A 23,470-nucleotide genomic window follows, 5' to 3' on the forward strand; every position below is an offset into this window, starting at 1 on the left:
CAGCTCTGTCTATGAATTTTAAAGTGGTTACAGCCACTCCCTTTATTAAAACAGTGGTGGGTTGACTGATGTGTTCTTGTTTGAACTGCAGATTGCCCCTTGAAAGGGATAGCACACTCCCAATGTAAACTGGACCTACAGGACTTCCCACTCATCTCTGTAGATTGAGACAGACATTCGACAGTCATTCTCCTTCTAACAGGTTCACCATGGAGAGAAAAAGCATATTTGATCTTGCCACCTGTTGCTTCCCCTGGCTTTGGTCTCTGCAGATCCACCAACTCTCAACTCTATAAGTAACTTCATGAACTTTGAATTTGGCCACAACTTCCCACGCCATGGCCTGATGCTACTCCACCATTTTGCTAACAATGTCCTCGTTGGTAAAAACAACACCAACAGCAACAGCCTAATCACACCAGTCTTTGTGCCATCAAGGGGAGACTGGGGCTTCCAGTGGTACGATAACGCTAAACAGGTGCTTGCATCCCTGAAGGAACCTGCTTCCTACACGGTAGGGAATCTCAACACACAGTCTCCACGAGGGCTTGGCACCTACCTCCTTACGTCACTCAAAGCTATTACCTCATGCCCTGGTCCATAGAGAACAATAGGGACAGAATCATCCTCAAAATGCAGGGGATTGTGGTGGAGGCAGTCTACATAACACAGCACTACCCACAAGACGACCCCCGCAGCAAGCAGTACGACCCTGATAACACCTTCCTCCTAAGTGTCAACCTCCTGAGAGAAATCCAGAGCCTATCTAACAACTGGGGGGACAGTGTGTCTGTGTTTCTGTATGTTGCCGGCTACAATACGCACTCCAGATCCTTCTCAGAGACATACTCCATGAGGGAATTCACTAAACAGCTGTGTGGGGGTAAATGTGCAAATACTCAAAATACTCAGGTTGCTAACCACATGGAGTGTCTTGGCATCAAGCTGGAGGTGAGATCAACTGAAAACTGGAACAACGGGTACGCCAGAATTAAATGGACAAACGTCCCAAGGAGTCTGCTGGATGTGGGGATGATGGTAGCCCTCTACGCGGACAATAAAATGACCTCTGTTACCCCCCTTGGCACGTGCAGCTACGGAAGCTTCGACGCCAATGTATACCTAAACCCCGGCCTGCAGGTCAGGCTCCTGATCAACTTGCACTCTGTCATCATGAGCAGCCCTAAGTATGATGACTCTGACCGGAAGATTCCTGTTAACATACCTCCAGTTGACTCTGATGTCAGTCTGCAGCTCTACACTAAAGATGGCCACGCCTGCGCTCGCCTGTTCATCAAGAAGACCTTCACTGATTGGAAGAACAAACTCTATTACACCTGGGTTGGATTCTACTCCTCTAACAAAATTGAACATACATTTTATTATGACACTTGGCAGTGGGCTGTTTTGTTCACTAAACAGGTGGACAACGACACAGACCCAGATTATGATATCTACACCTACAGGTCTGACATGTCCATCACGCCCGGGGTCGAAGCTCGATTCTTCTATAAAATAACGTTTTCTGAAAAGTATGTCCTCACGCACTGCCCCATGGGAATCTTAATGCTGTCCAACCATCATTTTCTCTCCATTATCTCAACATTATATTATACAAGGATCATTCTCATAGAGGCAGAGATAGAAGAGGGCCAAGGTGCTATTGAACCGAACATTTCCAATGCTATGGGGGTCACACAAAGCATCTGGTTCCTCTCATTTGGATTGTAATCATATGGTTTCCATGGCAACGTAACATTTCTGAATTCTACTTTGAAAGTATTCTGACGTAAGTAGGAACTAGCGTCAAACGCCTCAGACCCTGTAACCGGTCACATATATTTCAATGCATATCTGAAACGTGTCAAAACTGCACGATTCTGCACGGGATGACTGGCAGAAATTGATTCAAAGGAATACAAATATTATTTTCTACACATCAGATCATACCTGATGCTCTTCCTTGAGTTGTCCTGAACTTTCTACTTTGTTATGAAAATACAAATTATTACTCCTTTCCCATATTTAGGCTATTTTACATATTTTCTTATTAGCCTTATGAACATAGACATTTTGTTTGTATCTGTACTAGAATGGTAAAAAAAAGACATCAAATGAAACAGAAATGTCTGTATTGGTTGATATTGCAAAGAAATATCAGATATCCCAGAATATCCACATCAGTGCATCTCTAGTTTCTGTCTTTTGTCGTGTTCTGTTGTAAAAAATGTAATAAAAATTCACTTTTATGCAGCTGTAATCAATGAATGTGAGGAATTGTCTGGCCTTAAAGAGGTTGGTAGAGGAGGGACTTACAATGATGGACAGGAGTTTCCCGTAGGTCAGGTGTGCGGGGATGTGGTCTGGCTTGGCCCTGAGCGACTCTCTGTACCAGTGGCCCGCCTCCTCCAGCCTATTCAGCCTCATGTAGGCCTCTCCTGTTAGGGGTTAAAGGTCACAGGTCATGGGCGATACGGCCTCTCCTACTGTATGGGGGGGTCAACATTCAGAGGTGAGAGGAAAGGGGTCGTAGAGAGACCCATGACTCAATGTTTTCTCTGACACTTTATAATAAGAGGAAGACTCGTATCAAAGATGTTGTATGATGGGTTCTGTGACTTTCCTTTCTATCTATCACCAACCGGTCGATCGTGATCCAAAGCATTCCTAGTTGATCACCAAACATTTCTGTACAAAACCCAATGATAAAGCCTTGCGTTCCTATTTTTTTTATTCGTTTTTGCGCTGTTTGTGCACTTGATTCAGCAGTCCTATCCCCGGGAAGGTAAAGTGTTCCCATTTTGAACCATTTCATGTGTGTGAATGTAGAACTCCGCCTACCCGGCAAGCCGAGAGAGCAAATCAAGTGCACCTATAGGCCTACCGTTGGCCAATCAAATACCTCAGAGTTGATACTGTGAGATTTCAAAACCATGACTAGAGAGAGCAAAGAGCTGCTGTTTTTATGAGTAAGTTCATGTTTGTTGTTACTCAGCACTGCCAACACTTTGTTCAACACTTTCATAAGCCATAAAATATGTTCTCCCTACTTCCACTCACGCTAAAACCAGCACTGCAGCTGCAATTAATGAGTATAGCAATTTGTTTCTATGACCTTGCGTTGTTATTAGCTGCTTGTGTCTTTTTTAATATCGAGGTATATTTCACTTTCTCTGGTCATAGGAGTAACAACATGAATTGGTGCATGAGGCAAAAAATAATGCAGTGCGACTTAAGTTTCCCCATCAGCTGGAAGACTGTCCCCTTTTCTCAGAGGAGGGAGGGAGAGCGGAGGGACAGTGAGTCGGGTGAGAGCAGACTCACCACTACCTTCCATGCAACCAAGAGAGTATTTACACAGCACAATGTAAAAACTGCTGGTTGCATGGAAGCTACCTCACCGCTGCTCTCTCCCTGCCTGTGACTTCTGATATGATGACATGCTCCAGTGCTCCCAGTGTCTGATGAATAGAGTTCTATAATACATCTCCAACAGGTGCACGGCTGATAACAAGGCAGATGGAGCCCAACCCATTTCCAGTCCTCCATTCCTAAAAACACTCGTCATTCCACCAATAAAAAATAAATATTCCTCCGTTAAATTAAACCCCTGACCCCAATTTCAGTTGGAACGTGACCAGTTTCTCTCGGAGAATGTCTCTGTTCTCAAAGCCGTGAGAATCCCAGATCTGATCCCAGCGCAGCGGTGCCGATCCCCGGGGCCCAGATGACAGCCCCCCTCTCACCTGAACAAACACTCTCCCTCTCAGGCCCCCACCACGCGTCATCCCAAGAATGTTGCCGACACGGCACAGCAATCTCAACCATGCAATCAGGAAGGGCTTCTAATAATGTCATTAGTGATAGAATAACACAACATGGGACATGACTTATTATAGCCAGCTTAGTTTGAATTCCCTTCGAATCCTGATTCACATCTACATTAGGATTGCCTGCATATTTTGGAGCTGTGGTGTTGGAATGGAATTAAACCGATGTTATCTGCTTAAAGCACATCAAATAGCTTCGTTTCATGGAGATAATATGGGGAAATCTCTTTTTGGGGGGGAAACTGAAGACCATACGCAGGTTGTTCTACTACCAGCAGAATGAATCATTCTAAACACATATTCCTCAATTACATGAATCAAAGATGAGGAGAATTATCATATGTGATAGGTAGGAATTAAGAAGGATATTTGGATGATTAAAGTCGTCTCCCTGTGCCAAGTCTTCCTCGTCACGCGTCAAAGTTGTTGCCAATACCCAGCTTTTCACCTTCAGCAATTGGCTAAGTCAAAAGCCTGACATGGCTCCAGATAGACTGTCAAACTAAATCTACCTCAGCGGACAAATTAGTTTGCTTCCCCATGAACAGAATACCAGAGAAACCTGTCAACTCCATTTCAATTCCTGACTGTCAGCCCTGCAGAACACTGTGCTAGACAGGGATCTAGTGTAGAGTGGAGAGCGATCTAGGGTAGAGTGGAGAGTGATCTCAGGTAGAGTGATGGTGGAGTGGAGAGTGATCTAGGGTAGAGGGATGTTGGAGTAGAGAGCGATCTAGGGTAGAGTGGAGAGCGATCTAGGGTAGAGTGGAGAGTGATCTAGGGTAGAGTGGAGAGTGATCTAGGGTAGAGTGGAGAGTGATCTAGGGTAGAGTGGAGAGTGATCTAGGGTAGAGTGGAGAGTGATCCAGGGTAGAGTGATGGTAGAGTGGAGAGTGATCCAGGGTAGAGTGATGGTAGAGTGGAGAGTGATCCAGGGTAGAGTGATGGTAGAGTGGAGAGTGATCCAGGGTAGAGTGATGGTAGAGTGGAGAGTGATCTAGGGTAGAGTGATGGTAGAGTGGAGAGTGATCTAGGGTAGAGTATTGGTAGAGTGGAGAGTGATCCAGGGTAGAGTGTTGGTAGAGTGGAGAGTGATCTAGGGTAGAGTGATGGTAGAGTGGAGAGTGATCCAGGGTAGAGTGATGGTAGAGTGGAGAGTGATCCAGGGTAGAGTGATGGTAGAGTGGAGAGTGATCTAGGGTAGAGTGATGGTAGAGTGGAGAGTGATCCAGGGTAGAGTGTTGGTAGAGTGGAGAGTGATCCAGGGTAGAGTGATGGTAGAGTGGAGAGTGATCCAGGGTAGAGTGTTGGTAGAGTGGAGAGTGATCCAGGGTAGAGTGATGGTAGAGTGGAGAGTGATCCAGGGTAGAGTGTTGGTAGAGTGGAGAGTGATCTAGGGTAGAGTGATGGTAGAGTGGAGAGTGATCCAGGGTAGAGTGTTGGTAGAGTGGAGAGTGATCTAGGGTAGAGTGATGGTAGAGTGGAGAGTGATCCAGGGTAGAGTGATGGTAGAGTGGAGAGTGATCTAGGGTAGAGTGATGGTAGAGTGGAGAGTGATCTAGGGTAGAGTGATGGTAGAGTGGAGAGTGATCCAGGGTAGAGTGATGGTAGAGTGGAGAGTGATCCAGGGTAGAGTGATGGTAGAGTGGAGAGTGATCTAGGGTAGAGTGATGGTAGAGTGGAGAGTGATCCAGGGTAGAGTGATGGTAGAGTGGAGAGTGATCTAGGGTAGAGTGATGGTAGAGTGGAGAGTGATCCAGGGTAGAGTGTTGGTAGAGTGGAGAGTGATCCAGGGTAGAGTGATGGTAGAGTGGAGAGTGATCCAGGGTAGAGTGATGGTAGAGTGGAGAGTGATCTAGGGTAGAGTGATGGTATAGTGGAGAGTGATCCAGGGTAGAGTGATGGTAGAGTGGAGAGTGATCTAGGGTAGAGTGATGGTAGAGTGGAGAGTGATCCAGGGTAGAGTGATGGTAGAGTGGAGAGTGATCCAGGGTAGAGTGATGGTAGAGTGGAGAGTGATCTAGGGTAGAGTGTTGGTAGAGTGGAGAGTGATCTAGGGTAGAGTGTTGGTAGAGTGGAGAGTGATCTAGGGTAGAGTGGTGGTAGAGTGGAGAGTGATCTAGGGTAGAGTGGTGGTAGAGTGGAGAGTGATCCAGGGTAGAGTGATGGTAGAGTGGAGAGTGATCTAGGGTAGAGTGATGGTAGAGTGGAGAGTGATCCAGGGTAGAGTGATGGTAGAGTGGAGAGTGATCCAGGGTAGAGTGATGGTAGAGTGGAGAGTGATCTAGGGTAGAATCTTGGTAGAGTGGAGAGTGATCTAGGGTAGAGTGATATGGTGAGCTGGGGTAGGAAACAGAAACAGTCTCCCAGACATGGGTTGGTCCTGGTTTTGATCCTGGGAAACACTTTCACTGGTTGAGCTTGGTCTGTGCTTAAACATGTCAACCTTTAGAAAATGCTCACCTTTCCTCCTTCATTCCCTTTCACCAGATTCTAGGATGTTAACAATACAGTACATAATGATATATGACCCTCAAACTAAACCCGGGACCTCAGAGCCAGTTCCACTGCATTTTGTCATTGTTCCCTTCTAATCAGGGACTGATTTAAACATGGGACACCAGGGGTGTGCAATTCATTTTCAGGAAAGACAGAAAATCAGTAGGCTGTGGACCTCGTAGGGTAAGAGTCGGGTAACCCTGATGTATGAGAATGTATGAACTGTGTTTGTTTTGTAAAGTGCCGTGTTTATTGAACTTGGTGAGTAGAGATGGGGGGGAAAATCCCCCCAAAATATTAGTGAAAAAATAAATGTTCTCCTGCTATTACTCACCCATCATGTTGTAGAGACTCTGAGGTGCAAACTGCTTCGGCATTTTCTGCACCGCTTCTTTATAGACAGACAGAGCCTCCTGTCATAGAGGGGGGAGGGCAGTTAGTCACAGTGTGTTTCATCAGTGTGTCACCATCCACAAAGCCTCTTCCTCACTGTCTAATGGAAAGGGCTTCAGGAAGATGAGTCTAGTCAGCTCTGTCATTTTGTCATAGATACATTGGATTTCTATGTTTCTGTCATGGCTCCACTGTACTGTAGTGCACCTCCATACATTATATTTCTATGTTTCTGCCATGGCTCCACTGTACTGTGGTGGAGTGCACCTCTATACATTCTATACATTGGATTTATATGTTTCTGCCATGGCTCCACTGTACTGTACTGTAGTGCACCTCCATACATTCTATACATTCTATTTCTATGTTTCTGTCATGGCTCCACTGTACTGTACTGTAGTGCACCTCCATACATTCTATTTCTATGTTTCTGCCATGGCTCCACTGTACAGTAGTGTAGTGCACCTCTATACATGCTATTCATTTTATTTCTACATCTCGGCCATTGCTCTGGTTCTAATGTACTGTATTGAAGTGTACTTTTATAGATTCTATCCATTGCATTTCTACGTCTCAGCCACTGCCCTGTCTCCACTGTAGTGTAGAGTACTGTAGTATCATACCTCCTGCAGGCCCTGCTCGTGGAGCAGCTTGCCCAAGTTGTACAGGCAGCTGGTGACGGAGCTCTTGTGGGCATGGGGGTCCTTCAGGTTCTCGTCTGGGATCTCAGCGCAGGTTACAAAGGTCCTCTTGGCCTCCTCCAGACCGCCCTGGTTCATCAGGATGATGCCTGTGTTCAAGTAGGCCGCTGTGGGGTGACGAGAGGGGGCAGAGGAGGAGGAACAGAGGGAGAAGACGGGGTGGAGGAGGGGGAAAGGGAGGACAGAGGAAGAGGAATGAGGGAGAGAGAAGGTAGAGGATTAGAAATGGGGGAAGAGAGGGGGCAGAGGTGGAGGATTAGAGCAGGAAGAGAGGGGGTTAGAAATGGAGAAACAGAGGGGATAGATAGAAGCAGGGAAAAGGTTTAGGGACAAGAAAACGAATCACATTTTATTTGTCACATGCGTTGAATACAACAGGTGTAGACTTTACAGTGAAATGCTTACTTACTGTCACGTTGGTATAAAGGGTAGGGAGACAGGCGCAGGAATGCGTAATAGGGGTTTTTATTTCCCAAATTACAGCGTGCCGTGTAAAGGCACAGGGACGAACACCAAACAAACGCGTATACAAAACACAGGGTAGAAACCCAAACAAAACAGCGAGGAGTACCTCTAATAAATATACAATCGCACAATGATACCAAACGGGACGAGACCCGTAATCATCTGTACAATATACGTGGCACGAAAGACAAAACAACACAGCACAGGTATTCACACGACCAACGGACTTTGGAACAATAATCAACCAGACAATGGTGAACAAAGGGCACACTTATACAATTACTAATCAATGGGAATAGGGACGAGGTGTGCGTAATGACAGTTCCGGAGGGATCCGTGACAGTTTGTGTGTGTGTGTGTGTTGGAGTGTCAGTGTAGTGTGTGTGAGTGTGTGAGTAGAGTCCAGAGAGGTTGAAAGAGAGGTTGATGGGAAAAACGGAGGAATTAACAAGTAACTCATGCAACCCAAATCCCCTGCTTTCCCCGTCCTCTGCTAGAGTCTGATACAGTAAAATATGTCTACACATTACATACGCGAGCAGTCAAGAGTGAGATTGACTTCCATTAGACTGTTGGCTGAAACGGTCCGATAGACCTCTGAAATGGGCCAGACAGCATGCATGACAACTAACTCAGCATTAACACTGGGCCGTGATGAAAACCTGAATGTAACATTCAATTCATGTAATTGAATTAAACAATGCTAGAGACAACCCATTAGGCAGGTCCCGTATCAGCTCCTTTCATCTCCACCAGCCGGGCCCTGATCACAATCACTTCAGGCCCGCAATACGCCATTTTAGGAAATGGTCTCTTAGCAATACTTACACGCCAGAGTTGGCCTGCTCCCAATGGCCAGCTTATAGTAATGCAGTGCCTCTGAGGACCTGTGGTTCTCTTGAAGCAGCAAACCCCTGGTGGAAAGAAGACAGGTCCAGAATTATGGTAGAATGAAGCAGAGGAAAGAGAGGTCTACAGGGCAATCAGGGAAACCATGTGGCAACTCTGACTGTTTGGGTTTTAAATCTAATTGCAGCCTAACTTTAGACAGTGTTTAGTGACACTCGGTTTATTCGGTTTATTTGTTAACCATCAGTAATCTCAGAACGACACCTTCATTAAAGGTGTGTCATGTAAACACAGAAATGTGTTTGTTGACAAAGGTGACTTCCTGTTTCTTGACAGGGGGACAGGGAGTAGAGAGAGGGGAAGAAAACACTGTCAGGTGAGCGGGAAATGTGGGCCGGTTATGAGGCTTGGCACCTTTGACACTCGGAGGGTTAATGTGGGTATTAGAACTGCCTTCAGTTTCCCAGAGCCCCGCAAATCATGATTCATGAAATCACTGTCAAGGGGAACAGGATCCCATCTAGTGATAAAACAACCCATTTCCTCTCTCTCTCTCTCTCTGCTCTCTCTCTCTCTCTCTCTCTCTCTCTCTCTCTCTCTCTCTCTCTCTCTCTCTCTCTCTCTCTCTCTCTCTCTCTCTGTCTCTCTCTGCCTCTAGCCTCTCCCCTCTCCCTCTATCCCTTGTTATTCTCCCTGTCTGTCTAAGCAGTATTGATGGATGGCAGCTTTCATGGCCCTTCATCCTTGTTGAGGTAGTGGAGAGATACACTCACAGATTATACAACATGTCAGCCATGTTTCCCCGGTAATACAGGGCATTCCGGTACGCCCTCTCCGCCTCTGCCATCTTGCCCTGGTTCTTCAGGACGTTTCCCAAGTTGCCCCATGCTAACAAAGAGAGACAGGTGTCTGTCAAGTGTATACAGGTATTGTGTAATGGAAAGATCTTGAGTTTTGCATTTATGAGGAAAGATTACAAATAATTTATGACATATACTTTATTCTTTATGGGCCAGTTTGTCAGCCATAGAATAAGCCTAGTCCTGGACCTAGAATAATATAGAACTGAAAAATATTTTAATCTACATGAGAGTGATGTAATTCTCAGGCCTAACTTTATCACAGTGGGACTAAAGTACCAAACCAAAGGCTCATATTCCAGAATGTGTTGGTTAGTCAACAGTCTCCTCCACACTACCTTTAGCGGGGTTAACACTGATCCCAGACTTGTAGAGCATCTCCTCGTTGCTCCAGTCCCTGTTCCTCAGCACCGTCTTGATGCCGTACAGCAGCACCAGGCCCGCGCACAGACCCAGCAGCACGACCCTGGGGCCCCTGGTTCTCAGCCTGACGTACAGGGCCCGGATCCCCACCGTCACCAGCAGACAGAAGCCCATGCTGGGTATGTACAACAGCCGCTCGGCCACCACAAAGCCCACATAGAAGAAGAGGTTTGTGGCCGGGAGGAAGGGCAGCGAGAGTAGGCCCAGGGAGAAGACCACCACGTTCTCCGTGGAGGGGAGGGTGGCAAGGGAGGGGAGGGAGGGGTGGGTGGTCCGAGGGGAACATTGGTAGGTTTTGGTGAACCCATTCCCGTTGAGGGTGGTTTTCCCATTGGTCTTTGGAGAGCCCTGCTCTGAGTTTATGTTGTGGTTGTTGTGGTTGCCGTCTGGAGGATGGTAGCTGTGCCCATTGGTGAGGGCCTTCCCGTTCGCCAAGTGAGCTTTCCCATTGGTCTCCTTGGCCTTGGAGTCGGGGCTGCTACTGCTACGGAGGCCATACCAGGCCAGGAGAGTAAATCCAGCATAGAAGGCCACGGTGTGAAGGTTCCTCCAATCAGAAAAGGTCTTGATTAGCGGTAGAGCGTCCATGGACCAATCGAAGCTGAGCTGGACAGGGCATAGGAGGAGCCAGGCGTTGGTGGCGGGCAGGTAGAGGAAGGTCAGTGTTCGCGTGAGAAGGTGTGGCGAGTCGGCCGCCGGGTTGTCTGAGTTGGAGAAGTTGGGGGGCTTGTTACCCATCCAATAGAGACGAGCAGCCAGGAGAAGCACGCCCCAGGAGACCAACACACTCAGACTCAGCAGTACAGTGGTGTTCCTCTTCTGTAGGAGAGAGAAAACATTATAGGAATGTTATGGGTACTACCCTGGGACTTCTGTGAAACGTTCAGGGAACTTTTAGAAAACTTTAGCATTCTGAAAACGTTCCTGCTCGCATTCTGGGAATGCATTGGTAACTAGAAATAGTTTGTTGGCTGATACTAAGTCACATCTATTAGACTAAGTAGTAGATATTTTCTTTAACACAGAAGCATTTGGTTTTGGTTTATTTGGTGTGTATTCATATACATCAGTGCGAAATTTTGAATTTTGATTTCACATCACAAGGAATTTCTAGAATAGAACTGTTTAGAAATGAGGAATGAAATGGAAGGAATGTTTTTGCAAAAGCTGCCCAGGGCTCAAGTCGTGTTCATGCGCAATTGACACAGCCAAGCACTCTGTGTATTATTGGCAAGTCCTCTGAAAAAAAGTATCTACAACGGCCAGAAATAATATGGCTCTGTTGCTACACAAACACAGAAAGCATTCTTTGAGAAATTAAGCATTGATAGCACTGAGAGACTAAATGGGGGATATTAACACTTCACATTCATCAGAAAACATACTTGTGGGAATCTTTATCAAATGACCCTCCATGTTGGTGTAGACCTCTATTCATGTGTTTCAGTTTGATTTAATAGAATAATGCCCTAAAGGACAAGGATTCTTCTCATTTGACGGTGGGATGAGAAATATTGGTAGGCTAGGCCAATTCCAGGTGAACATATGCTATTACTGCCCAATAAAGTAGCTGTGAAACTCAATGTAAATGTATGCTAAGCTCATACCTACATTAATTACAGTTAGGCCTATGTACATTAAAATATACATTTAAATTAATTCCCTTTAATTTAACCAGGCGTTTCCTGGTTAAATCAAGGTTAAATAAAAATTGACCTCTAAAATGTTGGAGCACTGGTGCCAGTGGAGTTTTTAAACAGTTTCCTTTGCCCCAATAAAGACATGTCAAATAAACAGAGCACCTACTATACGTGACCAATAGACCAGGACACTGGACCCTTCTACCAACTGCATACGATGACATCACGGCTACACTGTGTTTCTCTCATTCTTGTTCCGTTCATCCATCTTCCTGCGAAGTAATGCCTCTAAATTTGATATAGAACAGATCCGTCCATGTATTGTAGCATGGTGTCTTGTATGCCCAAATAGGCTATGTGTTTAGACTAGCTAAGTCCCTTGAGTGCAATTTGACTGCACAGCTCAGGCCTAGGGTGGGTTCTGAAATGGCACCCTAATCCATACATAGTGAAGGGAATAGGGTGCCATGTCAGATGCTGCCCTAGTGTATGCTGGGAGAAGTAGAGTGGGGAGGGCCTGATTCAGATTGTTGGCCCATTTCAGTAGAGTGGAGAGTGATGTTTAATCAGCTCAGAGCTCACTGTGTCGGTATGTAGATTCTGTTTACAGCTATAAGAGGATTATTGCCGTAGCATGATCAGCGTCATGTTCCTTATTTAACACCTTCCACTGGCCTGTCACCACGTTCAGCTTTCAGCTCCATCAGGGACGTTACTGTAGTTAGAGCAGGACTAGTAACTTCAAAACTTCATTACAACTGCCAAATGTTACTAACCCATCCCCTCATGAACTTCTCAGAGGGAAATGGACTTTAAGAGAGATTGTTTGCTATTTTTACAGTTCCTAATGGCTTTATGAATACATATCTGGCATAGGAATTAAGACCTTTTTTGGCATGTTAGGCTCATAAAAATCTGGGAATTTTATTTTTTGATGAATAGATTAGAGCACTACTCGAATCAAAAAAGGCTGAAACAGAAAGCAGCCAGGGGACAACTGTATGATAAGTAGATAACTGTATGATAAGTAGATAACTGTATGATAAGTAGATAACTGTATGATAAGTAGATAACTGTATGATAAGTAGACAACTGTATGATAAGTAGATAACTGTATGATAAGTAGATAACTGTATGATAAGTAGATAACTGTATGATAAGTAGATAACTGTATAAGTAGATAACTGTATGATAAGTAGATAACTGTATGATAAGTAGATAACTGTAGGATAAGTAGATAACTGTAGGATAAGTAGATAACTGTATAAGTAGATAACTGTATGATAAGTAGATAACTGTATGATAAGTAGAGCTCAAATATCATTTCACTTTGTTTTACAGGGTCACACTCCTGGGCCCATATTCAGAGTAGGAGTGCTGATCTGGTTTAGTAAGAGTGCTGATCAGTCTTTTATATCATAATGAATATGATTATATGGACACGGAGGAACCTGATCCTAGATCAGCACTCTGACTCATACCTTGTGAATACGGGCCCTGTCCTCTGGACAGGTCAGCAAAACTTTAAAGTCTAGAGTTACCATTGCTATGGTTACGGAAGGTTGTCCGGTCACGTCCTTGACCCCCCCCACCCCCGCCCGATTCTGGCTAATTAAATCACATCTGTCTAGGCTTAGGGGTCACCGCAGTCCGGAAGAGAGAGGCTGCAGCTGTGAAAGGAATGTATTGACACATATACCAGTTGAACAGAACATATTGCTCTCTCTCAGGAGAAAGTTGGGGAAACACTTTACTTCAAGCCTGCAGGTATAACGCATTATGATGCAGTTTGAATGCATTATAACACTTGTCATAAGCATGTATGGCCCCCTTATGATGTATTGTGATCTCATAATCCAGTTTATCATCATCCGTTGGTCTGATGGTCTAAAGAAGAAATGTAATTAATTTGGATGAATCTGTATGGACTCTTTTTAAAATATTTATCGGCCAGGCCGACGGCATGAGGCTTCCTACTGTCCAGACAGAGACCAGGGAGTTTTCTCTTCTCCGTACTGTACAGTACAGACAGAGAGTGTGGCTTCCATCCACACACCGGCCTCCAGTGAACTCTGGCTGAATCTGTGGGGGTGGCATGACAGCCGTGTGTGTGTGTGTGTGTGTGTGTGTGTGTGTGTGTGTGTGTGTGTGTGTGTGTGTGTGTGTGTGTGTGTGTGTGTGTGTGTGTGTGTGTGTGTGTGTGTGTGTGTGTGTGTGTGTGTGTGTGTGTGTGTGTGTGTGTCTGTGTGTGTAAGTGTTTTCATCACAATCTCACCAGGCCATTGAACATTTCAGGCTGTTTCGCAATTACAGACCAAATGTACTCCCTACTTTAAATTAGGTTACAAAGTAAATATTAAATAATCTCAGAGCACCACAGAGATGAGTAGACTGAGTAAGAGTGTTATCCCCAGCATGACATAGGCAGCCAGGCAGCTGCACAGCCTAGGTCTCTAGTTCTCACCCTCTTTTCACACTCCTAAACCGCAGCGAGTCATGGCGAGCCGAACCATGCCGAGCCGAGCCATGCCGAGCCGAGCCATGCCGAGCCGAGCCATGCCGAGCTGAGCTGTACTGCACTGGCCTGGTCACGCATCTACTATAGTTACGGTTGTCACGCTGCAAAGGTCAATGTGAACAGAAAGGATCAGAGCCAGCACAGTATGGCTCCGGTTGGCACGGCAGTATGAAAATGGTTCGTCTCATTGCCAAAGAATGATGTCGTACAGTTTAAACCTGATGGATTATTTCTCAAACAATGTCATTGTGCTCCTAACTGTAAACAGAGAAAATCCTCTTTAAAAGTGTCAGTAGCCTACAGTTCAGCTGGAAGTAATGTACATTCAGGATATCAAATCAAATATATTCATAAGCACATAAACATAGCCCCAGTTAACTCTCAACAGAGAGCTCAGAGAGAAACTATTTACAAATAGGCCTGCTCAGCGAAGGTTATGACCATACTAGTGCGTACGAGTTTTTGAAACCTGCATCTCCAATTACCCTTAAATTAGGACTAAGGAGTTTATTAGGATTGACTTGTCCTGGACAATAGACATGCTTCATTTGTTTGGCCTTCACTTCAGAACTGAGAGTGTGAGACAATTTCATCTCTCTGAGGAGGAGAAGATTTCCTTTGAGATGAGGTACATGTGACTGTGAGATAAACCAATTACAGAAAATCTGTGTTTTCATTCTTCTCTTTCTGTAGAAAGATATCAAATATGACCGGGGAGATTTAAAGATTTTGGGGCTGAAGGGAGTAAGAAAATCAGAGGGAAGATTTGGATATTGATTTCTGAAGCAGAAAGCAGACACACAAAGGAAGAGGCTCTGTGTTTTCAAACAGAGGAGATGAGGTTATTGATGGGATCGTCTTGTTCTTCTTGTCTGGGGAAAATGCTGTATGAAAAATTCAATCTGGCTCCATTTCACCTTCCAGTAGGTTTCCTCTCCCAATTCCCCAATCTTTCCTTAATTTACTTGAAGATCAATCTCGGACTGAAAAGGCCAAAGCCGCGGTCTGTCGGCGTTGATGGCGATTCCTCAATCAGGGTAAATTGAGACAAAATGGTCGCTCAATTGTCCTTCAATTCTGAGTGAGAGTCTGAAACTCCACCAAATTCCTCTGAAGCACTATGAAGATAAACTCACCTGCTTACTTTTCTGCACTTTTTTATATTACGAACTTCAACGTTTCTCTCTGCATCATTCTATTTCACAACTCATCTGGCTATTCTGTGAAAAACTATTTTGCAAAAATAACTTTACAAATAACATTTGACTTAATTTTATGTGGATTGATTTGATGCGATTGGATTCTAGAGGTGCAGTCGAAGTCACCCAAGGCAATGCTAGGGTCATTGATGATTTATCTGTTTGAGTTAGAGTTACTTTATTTCCAGCGTCAGAGCAGCTCTCTTATTGGAGCTCATAAGATCTGTGGCTGGTTAAAAGAGCCGGAATAATCCCCTGCAGCATGTCAAAGCTGCAGTCCCACTCCGGCAAAGGCTTTCATCTAAACCCTGCGCTCTCCACAGATCTCACACACTGTGGATTATTACTGCTCTCGTCACTACATCTCTGCTTTCCATCCGCATGGGCACTGTCCCTCCCTCTCCCTCTGTCCCTCTCTCTCCCTCCCTCCCCCTCTGTCCCTCTCTCTCTCTGTCTCCCTCTCCCTCTGTCCCTCTCTCTCTCCCTGTCTCTCTCTCTCTCTCTCTCCCTCTCCCTCTCTCCCTATCTCTCTTTTAAAATAACATGGTGACCAGCCCATTCTTATCTCCTCATTGTGTTTGTCATTCATCATTAGCCATGTTCAAACATTGTCCTCTGCTGCGTGTGGTCCTCTAATACCCATCGTACTGTTACTAGTGTCTGTTGGCGCTGTTCAAGACGTGTTTGAAGACACAGCGGGATTAGGTTGACATTAGTTGACTCTCTCATAAAGCTGCCTGTGGACTGACAGAAAGCAGCAGGGGGAAAGAGCCTATGGACTTCCTCTATAAAGTCACGTCCCGTTTACACTCCCCATCCTCCTCATAAATCCTCCTGGTATATGGGCCTTGGTTGGGCCTTCTTGGACCATACTCTTTTAGTTAGAGTTAAAACAGTAACATTGGGTATGATAGCCAGGCCACTGTTGCACTCCTATCCCTAGCCTGATCCTTACAATGCTTGACATCGCAGCGCTGCCACAATATCTGGGTGTAGGGTGAAGTTGCCCCTAGTTTCCCCACTACTCAGAGACTGTTAAGATGGCGCCGAAGAGGATGGCTGACGTTTTACATGCCTGCAACCAATTGTGCTATTTTGTAAGGTTGTTTTTGCGTTGTTTGTAACTTATTTTTTTACTTATTTTATACATAATGATGCTGCTTCCGTCTCTTATGACCGAAAATAACTTCTGGACATCAGAACTGGGATGACTCACCACAAACTGGAGGAAGCTTTTTCCTTTAACGAGTCCGACGAGAAAGATATACTGCTCTCCTGGGACCAGGCCCAGATCCCCGTAATTTGCGTGAAGAAAAGACGGAGGAAAAGAGGACGCAGATCGGGCTGCCTTTGAGAATCCGTCGGCGAGCGAGTAAACTCCCACTACCATCAAATCTACTTGCTAACATGCAATCATTGGAAAATAAAATTGATGACCTATGATTATGATTATCCTACCAACGGGACATTAAGAACTGTAATATCTTATGTTTCACGAGTCGTGGCTGAACGACGACACGGATAAAATAGAGCTGGAGGGATTTTAAATGCACCAGCTGAACAGAGAAGCTACGTCTGGTAAGACGAGTGGTGGGGGTGTGTATTTTTGTCAATAACAGCTGGTGCGCGATGTCTAATATTAAAGAAGTCTCGAGGTATTACTCGCCGGAGATAGAGTACCTTATGATAAGCTGTAGATCACACTATCTACCAAGAGAGTTCTCATCTATATTATTCGTAGCCGTCTATTTACCGCCACAGATCGATGCTGGCACTAAGACCGCACTCAACCAACTCTATAAGACCAACTCTATAAGCAAACTAGAAAATGCTCACCCAGAAGCGGCGCTCCTAGCGGCCGGGGACTTTAATGCAGGGAAACTTAAATCAGTTTTATCCAAATTTTACCAGCATGTCACATGTGCAACCAGAGGAGGAAAAAAATACTCTAGACCACCTTTACTCCAAGCTTACAAGCAAAAACTAAAGCAGGAAGTACCAGTGACTCGCTCAATACGAAAGTGGTCAGATGAAGTGGACGGTACGCTACAGGACTGTTTTGCTAGCACTGACTGGAATATGTTCACAGATTCATCCAATGGCATTGAGGAGTATACCACCTCAGTCATCGGCTTCATCAATTAATGCATCAACGAATTTGTCCCCACAGTGACCGTACGTACAGTTGAAGTCGGAAGTTTACATACACCATAGCCAAATACATTTAAACTCAGTTTTTCACAATTCCTGACATTTGATCCTAGTAAAAAGACCTTGTCGTAGGTCAGTTAGGATCACAACTTTATTTTAAGAATGTGAAATGTCAGAAAAATAGCAGAGAGAATGATTTATTTCAGCCTTTATTTCTTTCATCACATTCCCTGTGGGTCAGACGTTACATACACTCAGTGTTTGGTAGCATTGCCTTTAAATTGTTTAACTTGGGTCAAACGTTTCAGGTAGCCTTCCACAAGCTTCCCACAATAAGTTGGGTGAATTTTGGCCCATTCCTCCTGACAGAGAAGGTGGAACTGAGTCAGGTTTGTAGGCCTCCTTACTCGCACACGCTGTTTCAGTTCTGCCCACAAAGTTTCTATAGGCTTGAGGTCAGGGCTTTGTGATGGCCACTCCAATACCTTGACTTTGTTGTTCTTAAACCATGTTGCCACAACTTTGGAAGTATGCTTGGGGTCATTGTCCATTTGGAAGACCCATTTGCGACCAAGCTTTAACTTCCTGACTGATGTCTTGAGATGTTGCTTCAATATATCCACAAACTTTTTCTTTTTCGTGATGCCATCTATTTTGTGAAGTGCACCAGTCCCTCCTGCAGCAAAGCACCCCCACAACATGATGCTGCCACCCCCGTGCTACACGGTTGGGATGGTGTTCTTCGGCTTGCAAGCCTCCCACTTTTCCTCCAAACATAACGATGGTCATTATGGCCAAACAGTTCCATTTTTGTTTCATCATACCAGAGGACATTTCTACAAAAAGTCAGATCGTTGTCCCCATGTGCAGTTGCAAACCGTAGTCTGGCTTTTTTTAGGACTCGTTTTACTATGGATATAGATACTTTTGTACCGGTGTCCTCCAGCATCTTCACAAGGTCCTTTGCTGTTGTTCTGGGATTAGTTTGCACTTTTCGCACCAAAGTACGTTCATCTCTAGGAGACAGAACGCGTTTCCTCCCTGAGCGGTATGATGGCTGCGTGGTCCCATGGTGTTTATACTTGCATACAATTGTTTGCACAGATGAATGTGGTACCTTCAGGCATTTGGAAATTGCTCCCAAGGATGAACCAGACTTGTGGAGGTTTACAATTTTTTTTCTGAGGCACCACCTCTTTGCTTGACATCATGGGAAAATCAAAAGAAATCAGCCAAGACCTCCACAAGTCTGGACGTAATCTCAATCGCACTCCAGACTGCCCTTTCCCACCTGGACAAAAGGAACACCTATGTGAGAATGCTGTTCATTGACTACAGCTCAGCGTTCAACACCATAGTACCCACGAAGCTCATCACTAAACTATGGACCCTGGGACTAAACACCTCCCTCTGCAACTGGATACTGGACTTCCTGACGGGCCACCCCCAGGTGGTAAGGGTAGGCAACAACACGTCTGTCACCCTGATCCTCAACACTGGGGCCCCTCCTGTACTCCCTGTTCACCCACAACTGCGTGGCTAAACATGACTACAACACCATCATTAAGTTTGCTACGATGAGACAGCCTACAGGGAGGAGGTCAGAGAATTGGCAGTGTGGTGCCAGGACAGCAACCTCTCCCTCAATGTTAGCAAGACAAAGGAGCTTATTGTGGACTACAGGAAAAGGTGGGCCGAACAGGCCCCCAATAACATCAACGGGGCTGTAGTGGACAGGGCTGTAGTGTCCACATCACTAACAATCTATCATGGTCCAATCACACCAAGACAGTCGTGAAGAGGGCACGACAAAACCTTTTCCACCTCAGGAGACTGAAAAGATTTGGCATGGGTCCCCGGATCCTCAAAAAGTTCTACAGCTGCACCATCGAGAGCATCCTGACCGGTTGCATTACCGCCTGGTATGGCAACTGCTCGGCATCTGACCGTAAGGCGCTACAGAGGGTAGTGCGTACTGCCCAGTGCATCACTGTGGCCAAGCTTCCTGCCATCCAGGACCTATATAATAGGCTGTGTCAGAGGAAAGCCCATAGAATTGTCAGAGACTCCAGTCACCGAAGTCATAGACTGTTTTCTCTGCTACCGCACGGTAAGCGGTACCGGAGCTCTAAGTCTAGGACCAAAAGGGTCCTTAACAGCTTCTACCCCCAGGCCATAAGACTGCTGAACAATTAATCAAATGGCCACCGGACTATTACATTGACCCCCCCAACCCTCCATTTGTTTTGTGCACTGCTGCTACTCACTGCTGTTTATTATCAATGCATAGTCACTTCACCCCTACCTACATGTACAAATGACCTTTAACCTGTACCCCCGCACACTGACTCGGTACCGGTACCCCCTGTATATAGCCTCGTTATTGTTATGTTATTGTGTTACTTTTTATAATTTTTTACTTTAGTTTATTTGGTCAATATTTTCTTAACTCTTCTTGAACTGCACTGTTGGTTAAGGGCTTGTAAGTAAGCATTTCACAGTAAGGTCTACACTTGTTGTATTCGGCGCATGTGACAAATAAAGTTTGATTTGATTTGAACGGGATCTTAAGCACTTACAAATTCATAACATATTGTACGAATTGTAATTCGTAACATATCATATGGAATGGATGACATTCTACACAATTGTGCACAATTTGTAGGGGATTTACTTTCAAAGCTACCGGCAGAAATGATACAAAACTTTTGTAGCATCACTTTAAGGTAAGGATTGGGGGAGAAAGCTGATCCTAGATCTGTACCGAGGGGAAACTTCACCCGGAGTATCACCTCTGTGTGGATGCAGTCCATTGGCCAGTGTTTTTGATGGAACTCTGATGTCATCAACCAGGGACATCCAGGCCGTTTACACTTCTCTTAACACGTTGGGCCTTTTGTCCTGACTAGGTACATTCCCCCAGTTAATCAGACAGGACTAGGGTCCGGCCTTCAGTGGCTGACTTTGATGAAGGGACCTCATTACTGAATACCACTCGCTATAAAGGCTGAAGTGGCGCTAGCATAGGGACCCATAATGGGACAGGTCATAGGTTCCCATCCCCCACTGGGATGGAGGGACCACTGGACCACCCTGCTTCTCTCTGGGATTGCTGTCTATAGAGCAATAGAGAGACTGAACCAGTGTTGTCAGGCAACTAAAGGGAAGCCAAACATTATCCATCACTTTACTTCAGATATGCCATATTGTTAGACCTACTAGCCAACAGATAGATTGTTACATTACATTAACTGATGACACACTGCTCTTTCATGCACATTGTTCTAGTTGTAGAAACAAGTAGCCTTCCCCACTTCTGTAGACATGCCACTAAATACAGAACGTGTGAGACTCCTCAGCTCTGGCACAAACAAACACATACAATCTGACCACAGACAAAAAAAGAGCGAGAAAGAGAGAAAGAGAGTGAGTGAGAGGGAATTACCACCGCAGGCATCATTTCACAGCTGAACGCCTCTGTGGAAGATAATTGCCACGGCATTCATCAAGCGGTCGTCAACCGCCGTCGCACTAATCTGCAGCCCCGGGCCTCATTGAGACAAACGAGGGAATCTACTGTTTCTGTCACACTTTAATTACACGCCAAGAAAGGGAACATCCAATCATATGCAGCGTCCTTCGCCCCGTGCATCCTCTTAAGTAGGGCCCAGAGTTTCCCCTGACCACATGACCTAACGAGGAAATGATAACAACTCTGGACCCTAATTACAGTATTATAGAGACCCTAGTTTCAGTATTATAGAGACCCTAGTTACATTATTATAGGGACCCTAGTTACAGTATTATAGGGACCCTAGTTACAGTATTATAGGGACCCTAGTTACCGTATTATAGAGACCCTAGTTACAGTATTATAGAGACCCTAGTTACAGTATTATAGGGACCCTAGTTACAGTATTATAGAGACCCTAGTTACAGTATTATAGAGACCCTAGTTACAGTATTATAGGGACCCTAGTTACAGTATTATAGAGACCCTAGTTACAGTATTATAGGGACCCTAGTTACAGTATTATAGGATATAACTACAGGCTATGACTAGGGACAAGAGTTTTCCTGGTCAGGTGACGTGGTCAGAAAGAACTAAGCCCGAGGCTTAAGCACAAACAAAAGATGGCTATCTTTGAAGCTTTGATAAAGGGCTCGGAAGCAGTTGACACTGTTATTGATGCTGTGCATGGTGAAGAGCTTATTCCTGAATCACCTATCCACCAGTCATTCTTTCACTCCTTCATTTCACACACCTTTATTTTGATTTGCTTCCTGTGCTTATCCAACATTCTCTGTTGATTGTTTTTGACAGGTGGAACGGAAGGGGAAAAAGAAGGAGGTAATACAGAGGCTATATGGCTCTGCCACTTTGACTGGAACACACCAACCTCTGCTCCACAGACTGTTGTTTCCTGGACATGTGTGCCTGCGTGTGTGTGTGTGTGTGTGTGTGTGTGTGTGTGTGTGTGTGTGTGTGTGTGTGTGTGTGTGTGTGTGTGTGTGTGTGTGTGTGTGTGTGTGTGTGTGTGTGTGTGTGTGTGTGTGTGTGTGTGTGTGTGTGTGTGTGTGTGTGTGTGTGTGTGTGTGTGTGGGATGCTAGTGTCAGGGCCACTGATTTGTAAATGTCTCTCTCTCTCTTTCTTTCTCGCTCTGTCTCTCTCTCTCTCTCTGTCGCTGTCTCTCTGTCTCTGTCTCTCTCTCTCTCTCTGTCTCTCTGTCTCTCTCTCTCTCTCTCTCTCTGTCTCTGTCTCTGTCTCTCTCTCTCTCTCTCTCTCTCTCTCTCTCTCTCTCTCTCTCTCTCTCTCTCTCTCTCTCTCTCTCTCTCTGTCTCTCTCTCTCTCTCTGTCTCTCTCTCTCTCTGTCCCCAAGGCCCCTCTACCTCTTTCATTTCAGTCTGATTACAGAACTAATAGGATGAGAAATGGAGTGCTGGCAGAATGGTTCACAACCCTCACTCCTGAGAGTCACTAATAAGTCAGGTAATAAGAAAGGATGGGTTTTACCTCACCCTCCCTTTCATCTCACTGCAGAGTAAATAACACAATCAGTTAAAATTGTCAGGAAATCTTTAGAAATAGCTAAGCAAATGCTAACATGCACATAGATAGAATTGGAATGCAGTGCCTCATTGCCCAATATGATGCAATAACAGAAGTGAATTATTGTTATTCTGCCATCACAGTAAAACCACACTGACTGGGCAGACAAAGAGAGGTGAGGTGCTCTCCTGGCACAGCGGGTGAGAACGAGTGGAGAGACACAGATAAGAGAGGGGAAGTGAGAGCATAGTTTCCTCTCTCTCTCTCTCTCTCTCTCTCTCTCTCTCTCTCTCTCTCTCTCTCTCTCTCTCTCTCTCTCTCTCTCTCTCTCTCTCTCTCTCTCTCTCTCTCTCTCTCTCTCTCTCTCTCTCTCTCTCTCTCTGTGTTCCCACACATTTGTTTTTGAGGTGTCTGGGGTCGTAATCGGCAAGCGATAGCCTTGTGGTCGCAGCCCCGGCATCTGAGAGATTAGGAGGCGGGCTGGGGTGCCATGGGAGAGGAGGGCTGGGGTGCCATGGGAGAGGAGGGCTGGGGTGCCATGGGAGAGGAGGGCTGGGGTGCTATGGGAGAGGAGGGCTGGGGTGCCATGGGAGAGGAGGGCTGGGGTGCTATGGGAGAGGAGGGCTGGGGTGCCATGGGAGAGGAGGGCTGGGGTGCTATGGGAGAGGAGGGCTGGGGTGCCATGGGAGAGGAGGGCTGGGGTGCCATGGGAGAGGAGGGCTGGGGTGCCATGGGAGAGGAGGGCTGGGGTGCCATGGGAGAGGAGGGGTGGGGTGCCATGGGAGGGGAGGACAGGGGTGCCATGGGAGGGGAGGACGGGGGTGCCATGGGAGGGGAGGACGGGGGTGCCATGGGAGAGGAGGGCTGGGGTGCCATGGGAGGGGAGGACAG

General features: G+C 45.7%; 1 protein-coding gene across 2 annotated transcripts in view; it reads right to left on the reverse strand.

Moving 5' to 3' along the window:
• Nucleotides 1-23,470, reverse strand: part of LOC139533799 (protein O-mannosyl-transferase TMTC2-like) — a 99,258-nt gene that overhangs the window by 29,480 nt on the left and 46,308 nt on the right. For both annotated transcript variants that reach the window (XM_071332184.1, XM_071332186.1), the window contains 6 exons: nt 9,936-10,839; nt 9,511-9,625; nt 8,717-8,802; nt 7,346-7,530; nt 6,664-6,742; nt 2,317-2,438 (listed from right to left, as the gene is read on the reverse strand). In XM_071332184.1, coding sequence (XP_071188285.1) covers nt 2,317-2,438; nt 6,664-6,742; nt 7,346-7,530; nt 8,717-8,802; nt 9,511-9,625; nt 9,936-10,839 — 1,491 coding nt within the window. The remainder of the gene's footprint in view (nt 1-2,316; nt 2,439-6,663; nt 6,743-7,345; nt 7,531-8,716; nt 8,803-9,510; nt 9,626-9,935; nt 10,840-23,470) is intronic.

The sequence above is a fragment of the Salvelinus alpinus genome, chromosome 11 (genome assembly GCF_045679555.1).
Source record: "Salvelinus alpinus chromosome 11, SLU_Salpinus.1, whole genome shotgun sequence".
Classification (NCBI taxonomy): Eukaryota; Metazoa; Chordata; class Actinopteri; order Salmoniformes; family Salmonidae; genus Salvelinus; species Salvelinus alpinus.